A 7,206-nucleotide genomic window follows, 5' to 3' on the forward strand; every position below is an offset into this window, starting at 1 on the left:
ATTAAATTTCCATGACCAATACGTGATATAATTTAGTCAAAATTATGCATTCTAGAAAAAAAAAAAAAGTTGAGGTTTATTACCTCCAGAATATTAGACGTGGTAAGTGTGACCACATTTTTACAACATTGTGAAGCCCATTTCAATTCATGCTGTTGACACCAACTCCACATTATTTTTTCAATAAGTGTGTAAACTACTTTTGCTCTAGGGCCTGCGAGACAAAACTCATTTTTGAGGGTTGCAACTAAAGATTATTTTCACTGTCAATAATTTTCTTGATTAAATCGATCAGTTGTTTGTTCTATAAAATTTCAGAAAATAGTGAAAAATGTTTGTGCACAACCCAAATATATTCAATTTAGTTTCATAGATGAGTAAAGAAACAATATTCCCATTAACAAAGAAAGAATCAGAACTTTTTGTTCCATATTGCTTAAATTTCAAAATGACTCACAAGTTTGTCGAATTGCTGCCAACAAAATCCTTTGTACAAAGGATGAATAATTATTATTCAACAAGGAATAACACTATTGATTATATGGGAATCGGTAACCAAGAACATTTAATTTAGCTTGACAAATAAAATCATACCAATTTACTATTTTCTTTTGATCGTCTAGTTGATTAATCGACTAATATTTTCGGTATCAACACACCTGTAAACTGAAATGATTCAACTTATTTGTAAATGGTCTTAAACATGCCAAACACACACATGTGGATCAGTGTCAACTGTCTGAGGCCTTCAAGTAGCTTCATGTTGGCAAGATGGCAAACAACCCAATGTCTAGATAGATACCAAGTTCAGCTGGCTTCAAAGACAGCGGGGCAATTGGCTAAGGGGGTAACTAATATGAAAGCGTGTCGCATACTAGTGAAAATTATTTTAGGATCACCGTGCAAGGGACATAATGTACCTTAGCGTCGGTTCGATAACACTGGCTAACTCGTAGAAAGTTGGAGCACTTGCCAGCTAAGTTGAGGACCGTATTACTTTCAAAACAGGTCGACAAACACAGCGGACAACAATGTCAGCTCAGCCAGGAGTGTGCAGCATGTGAGTCGTGGCATATCACACCAGTGTTCACACTCACGCACCTATAAACGCGACTTTTCACACCGGGAAAAACTGTGAAATAACCAAAACATCACATGAGCTGCTAGTTTGTTTCCTTGCTAACGTTAGCTAGCAGTGCACGTTAGCCCGCTAACGTTAGCTAACCATGGGATAAAAATCCGATTTGTCGTGTTGGCGTTTAACTTTACACCCCAAACGATATGCACGTTCTGGGTCTGGCGAATGGTGACACCGACAAAACAATACATCATATTAAAAGATTTTCGTTTAATGGCCAAGAAGTGGAGTAACTGACCTCTCCCTGCTTACTGGGACACCGCGCCTCCTTCCCAGCGACGCCATGTTGGAGATACAACCGTGATTGCAGTTGACGTATGACGGCACCCAGCCTTCTGGGTAATGTAGTCTGTCAACGCAAACGACGCGTGTTTTGGACCCGAATGGGGACTACGATTCCCATGATGCTATACAAACTGAGCGCCTGCCGTTACGTATTTTTTATAATAGCGCATAGACGTTTGAGAGGTCACACCATAAATCTGACACAAATGAACGGAGGTATGTTTGTTAAAAATAATAATTAATTAAGTAACTATCAAAATTGCATATAAAATAAATAGAGGAGCCATTTATATATTTAAATTGATATCTGTGCTTGTAGATTGCATACATCATACAACATGTAACGTTATTTATTTATAGTGTCCCAACCACCTCGTTTTGTCATGGGGTTTGTGTTTGTAGACTTCTGGGCACTCACTTTATACAATCTATGGTACTCACTCATATTGTGCCCTCCGCTCTGTCCCTGTTTTCCCGTGCACTAGTATGACCTGCCTGTCCAGGTGCTGTAACCTGAAGCGCTGTTGATGTAACAACTATAATGGCAGCGTTCAGGGATGTGAGATCAGCTGAAACCAAATGCTGCGCCTGTGACAACAATTGCAACAGTGTCATTATCATCCAGGGAGCAAAATGACGCATGCACGATGTAGGCAGGGTCACGTAGCACAAAATTCTGGACCCTGTCCATAGACATTCTCGATAGGCCCCTCCCAGCATCCATGGCTATTCATTCTTGTATCTCTGCGGGGCCTCCTCACATGAGGGCCATGCATACTCAGTGCCCTTTTTCCCCACCAAGTGCTACTCCCCTGGATGTAGGCTCTATCAACACAAAGCCAATCAATAAAGTATTGAGATTTTTAAACCATGGTTGTTCGAACTGCCATGCCCCCTTGGGGACCTCAAATAGTCCATTTAATATCCCATCAAGAAACCTTTCAACTGATGTGGGCTATTTGGTGATACAGAACGTGCTTATGTTGGCAGGTAAATGTTTAATCAATGTTAATTATTAATCTATTAATGAAAACATGATGAATCAATAATGGAGAGAAGTTACAACCGAGGTTTTTCTAACTTTTTAGAAAGTAAAATTTTTTGAGGCAAAGCTTTTCATTCAACACAGGTGCACTGAGCAGTTTGATAAAGTTGATCAAATAAAAAGTAAAAGAGCCGACACACAGCCTTGGTCCTTTATTAATTAGGTTTCCGTTAATTATATTCAGTGTGAACATACTGGAATCACCCTTTAAAATAACTTCAATTGGCAGGTTTTTAATTATAGATCAAAAACTCCCCCCGAGGTCCCTAAACCAACCAGATTCCAAGAAAATATACAGAGGACATGAGCTCAGTGTCCGCAACGGTAGCTATGGCCCTGGTGAAAAATCTGGTCATTCAAGAGGACTTTGGACATGAAGTTTCTCCATGTTTGTGTTTTGAGTTTATGGGAAGCTGGTTAAATGTGGAGATTGAGGTAGCACGCATCTTTGCAGCCCTGTGAGCTACACCTCACTTCACCGAGACTACTTCTTCTGGGTCTTCTTGAGTAACCAGATGTACTGGAGTTGATAAAAGTCCTGGAGGCTTTTGATGTCTTTCAAACACGAATTAAGCATGCAGATTTCTTTCCGCCCCTCACCCATCTGAGGGGGAGCGTTCACCCAACAGCACAAAATATGACACAGCCTCAGTGTGTTTTGTTTTGCTGGTGGTGGACCCTGCTTGGTCACATTTATTATTCTAAAGTATCTACAAACCTGAGTCACAGGTTTCACGTGGTGTAATGATTGATACACATGCTGTGGGCCACTCAACCAAATCCACAGACTTCTGTTTATGATGTCACCCCAGCTAGAGTTTTTACCACATATGACTTGGTACAGCAACACAAGACTGAAAATGGTGAGATGAAACTAACAGAGTGACACGTGGAAAAAACAACTATATTTTTGTGTGTTCTCATTGTGCTAAATTACACTTAACACATGGATCAAAATCACAATAGAATCCAACTACTGCTCATTTTTCTGATGATCCCATTGCATTGAATTACCATGTCTGCCGATGTCATTCTTGATACTGTCACCAGATGGCGCCATGAATGAGAGTTTATACTACAGAAATGTTGAGGTATTTTCCAAACAAATTAAATATTGAATCGCCACTGAGACGTGTTCTTGCAATATCTTAATATAATATTCTGTTATTATGTATGTTAACTATCAAACAATGATAAATGCACCCTGGCTGCTGGCTATATTGTGCAGTATCAAATCTCTCTAAAGTCAGCTGTATGAGCAGCTTCCTCCGTTATTTATAAATACATACTTTGACATTAATGTGATGAGTATTTAATGTATTTATTTAGAGACAAGAATGAAAAAACAAGTTTCAAGCACAAAACAGTTAGACAAGGATTGGTACATTGACGCATTTGACACCTGGTCAAGAAAAAACACAAATCTTAACATAAACACACAAAAAATAACCACCTTGGATACTCGGGTCTACCAATAGGTGCATGTCACCTAAAGAAAAGTTTTACAAAGGGAAAGTGGTTTCCTGGAGTTACCCCAAAGTGATTAAATCATACAGTTGTTGATGTTTGTGTTGTGTAACCTGAGGTATTTATCTCCTCGACACCTAAGATTGTCAACAGCAAAATCTCCAGAAGAGCCAAAAAAGGGAAAACGCAGTAAACCTTTGTTTTTTGTTTTTTTTGGAGTAAAAGTTTTCTTCCATGATGACCTTTATTATTTTGACATCAGCTTGCGAAACAAGCCTTGAGGGTAAGAAATAAAAAAGGTCCAGTGTCATTTTCGGACAGTGGACACCAATAAAATGCAAATGTCCTGTATACAATAGTGATGTTTTTGTAATGCTGGTTATAGCACAGATATTTATCCATATCCACACTGAGGCGCTGTACCAAACAGTGACAAGCTTGAGGCCCAATTTATCACATGCTTGTGTCTAACATTTAAAACGTACAATGGAGAAAATAATGAGTTTTGTCTTGAGGCTTCTTCAGGATTGCATCTCCACAGTTAGACATCCTCAGTTTGTGTTCTTTGGTTTACAAGTCCCTGCACCTTTGACTAGTCAATGTACGACTCCAATAATGGACAGTAAGCATATTTCTGTTACTGGGAAGAATGAAGTGAATAGAGTAACACTGGAACCAAATAAATGTCTTCAAAATAAGATTATATTTTTTTTTTTAAAATGACCCATTACCTACTAAATTTATGCCTTTACCTCTTTACAATTACCCAGGAAAACAATGCCTTTTTTGAGTAGCTTGATGTTTCAAAGATGCGTTTAGCATTCACAGCCTACTAAATTAGCATTTCAGCTGTAAGAAACACAATTTCTAAGAGAGGAGTGGAAATTGAAAGTTACATAAAAAACAAAGCCATTGAATATCAAAAACGGGGTCTAAATATATAAAAGTCATCACAGTTTGAGCATTAGTGAAGCACTCGTTGCTTCCATCCAAACTATCATGGAGAAAGACACCTGGGTCGGTCATCTTGTAGCGCTGCTCCCAACTAGTGAGGAGGACAGAAGGTTTGCGACGTAAGATTTGACTCACATCTGTTCTCATTACACGCCTAACCCTTGCTTCCAGTCATTGATGGGTACACACACCCTGAAGATTTCTGTCTTGAGGTAACAGGCTTCAGCTTTGGTTAGTTTATTTGCTCATGTTTTTACAAGTCGAGACCAGCTAATTCACTTCCTGTTTCTGGTGAGTCGACCCAACGTTCAGCTGAGAGATGTCTTTGCTGTCAGTTGTCTCTGGAGTCACTCAATGTCATGTTTAACAATGCCTGGAAGGTTTCTTGTGTTAAATCTGCCTGTAACTCCAAAGCATGCTGTCACACAGTGTTTATCCCCTGGGAGTCTCTTTCGCCTTCTCTTCTCTGTCGGAGCCATGAAGGTGTCATTGATAAATATGTTCAAAGTACTGAGGCTGGGGATTCTCTTTGACGTATTTCTGAATGTACCAGCAGGTCAAGTGGGCTTTCAGATCCTCTTCCACCACAAAATCCATGGCTGCCTGCCATCACAGAAGCGTACAATCACATCTAAGTTGTTCTGGCAGGCATTTTTATCAAGGAGCATTTTATATGGACATTCTGGTGATTGATTTTAATATTGAATTACATGAGTTTTACCTTGGCCAGGTGCTTGGCTATTCCCCTCCCTCTGTAAGCATCTGGAACTTCAGTGTGTTGCAAGTCCACCGTCTTCTTCCCCACATATTCATACAGAAGAACCGCACGATCATGAGATCCTGAGGGCAAACAGAAGTTGTTGCTCATATTTGTGTGAACTCTCTCTTCACCCCAACCCAGCTGCCTACAGCTTACACACAGCAGCTTGACATCCCCTTGCTAGGGGATACTGATAATACTCGCATGTGTCAATGTTTGAGGCTGAACCTATTTTAACTTATTTATAAATGCTCACTGTGACAATCGACATCCACCACAACGTGTAGCATCTGCCTCATACATGCAACACAATCTTGAATTAACTATAAAGTCTTGGCATTCAAAGATGAGTGCAGTTATTCATCAAGTTGCAGTACCAGCTTGTAATCTACATGTAATATTGCAAAATGATCAGTAAGACAAGGCATGACAAAGTCAGTGAGCATTCAGTCACTTCAAAACAAGAGGGTCACTGGTTTGATACCATGCGATGTGGTGCCACAGTCAACAGCCTTTAACTTAAAGTTAATAACACATCGCCTAGCCATGTACAGACAAGCGCTTGTGGGGAAGGATAATGTAGTGGGGTGGACAGAGACTGATTAATATCTTCATTCAGGGAACAATGGTTTCCACTGTTTTGCTGTAAACACATCTCACACAGCTGTAAAGCACAAGATCATCAAAAATAATTTCCATGCATATATATGCACAAACATTAAGACACTTTTAAACATCTCCATTTCAGTCTGTCATAAACTAAAAAAGTTTAAAGCCAAACACAAAGGGTAATTTATTTTAAACAAAATCAAATGCCACAACACATATGGGCCTGACTCATTAAAGTCAGTGCGTGTTTAATTAAGGAATTTCAAATGATTTGAGCCTAACTTGTAATGGTTTGGGACAGAAACTAAGTTTTTATAAGGGAACTTTACTTTGAATAATAATAATTTATGTTCAGGGATGTCTATTAAACTGTCTTTAGTGAGTGGATTCCATTGAAGGTTGCACATTTGCGTTCAGGTATTAGGTAACGAAGAAAATGTTTTTCGTCGTGCCAAAAACAACAAGCTGGTGAGGTTACAAGTCAAGGCACAGTCGTCTGTTCACTTCCTAACATGAAATAATAGATTAATAAAAACGTGACATCGCGACTATGTGACCTTAATAACCCCTCTTTGTCTGAAATGGCAGCTGGAGTTCTCAATTATGAGACGGCGACGATGTTAGCAGCAAGGAAACCCTCACTAACCTCTGGGCTAACATTAGCCAGCTAGCATGCTAATGTTTACATGTCGAACTTACCATTTAGTCTTATAACAAATTGCCGGCGCTTTTTATCGTGCTCCACCTGGATCTGAGAGTTGTTCGCGTCGAAGACAGCTGCCTGTGCTGCCTGTGCCATAGTAGTTTGTTAGAGCTAGCGGTGATAGCTGTGCTACTCTACAGAGATGCTAACCAGAAATGGCTACGTGAAACGATGAACGGCAAAAGCAAAACACTTCATCAAACGAAATCAGCTGTGAGGTCACGTGACATCCAGCCAATCAACGC

The 7,206-nt window shown here is 39.6% G+C and overlaps 2 protein-coding genes across 3 annotated transcripts in view; both read right to left on the reverse strand.

Annotated features, from left to right (window-relative positions):
- tmem11 (transmembrane protein 11) overlaps window positions 1-5,721 on the reverse strand; it is an 8,466-nt gene extending 2,745 nt beyond the window's left edge. Inside the window, exon 1 of one of the 2 annotated variants that reach the window (XM_046075280.1) lies at window positions 5,611-5,721. Coding sequence is in view for 1 of the 2 variants with exons in the window: in XM_046075274.1 (XP_045931230.1) it covers window positions 1,377-1,423 (47 nt within the window). In the remaining variant the exon portion in view is untranslated. Of the gene's footprint in view, window positions 1-1,376; window positions 1,521-5,610 lie in introns of those variants that run through there. The other variant, XM_046075274.1, reaches the window with a different exon arrangement.
- On the reverse strand, window positions 3,771-7,196 carry natd1. The gene is made up of 3 exons (XM_046075288.1): window positions 6,958-7,196; window positions 5,611-5,729; window positions 3,771-5,492 (listed from the first exon to the last, which is right to left on the reverse strand). The coding sequence occupies exons 1-3, from the start codon at window positions 7,055-7,057 to the stop codon at window positions 5,376-5,378; spliced, it is 336 nt and encodes a 111-aa protein (XP_045931244.1). The 5' UTR covers window positions 7,058-7,196; the 3' UTR covers window positions 3,771-5,375.
- Between the last annotated feature and the right edge of the window lie 10 nt (window positions 7,197-7,206).

This window comes from Micropterus dolomieu, linkage group LG02 (genome assembly GCF_021292245.1).
Source record: "Micropterus dolomieu isolate WLL.071019.BEF.003 ecotype Adirondacks linkage group LG02, ASM2129224v1, whole genome shotgun sequence".
Taxonomy (NCBI): domain Eukaryota; kingdom Metazoa; phylum Chordata; class Actinopteri; order Centrarchiformes; family Centrarchidae; genus Micropterus; species Micropterus dolomieu.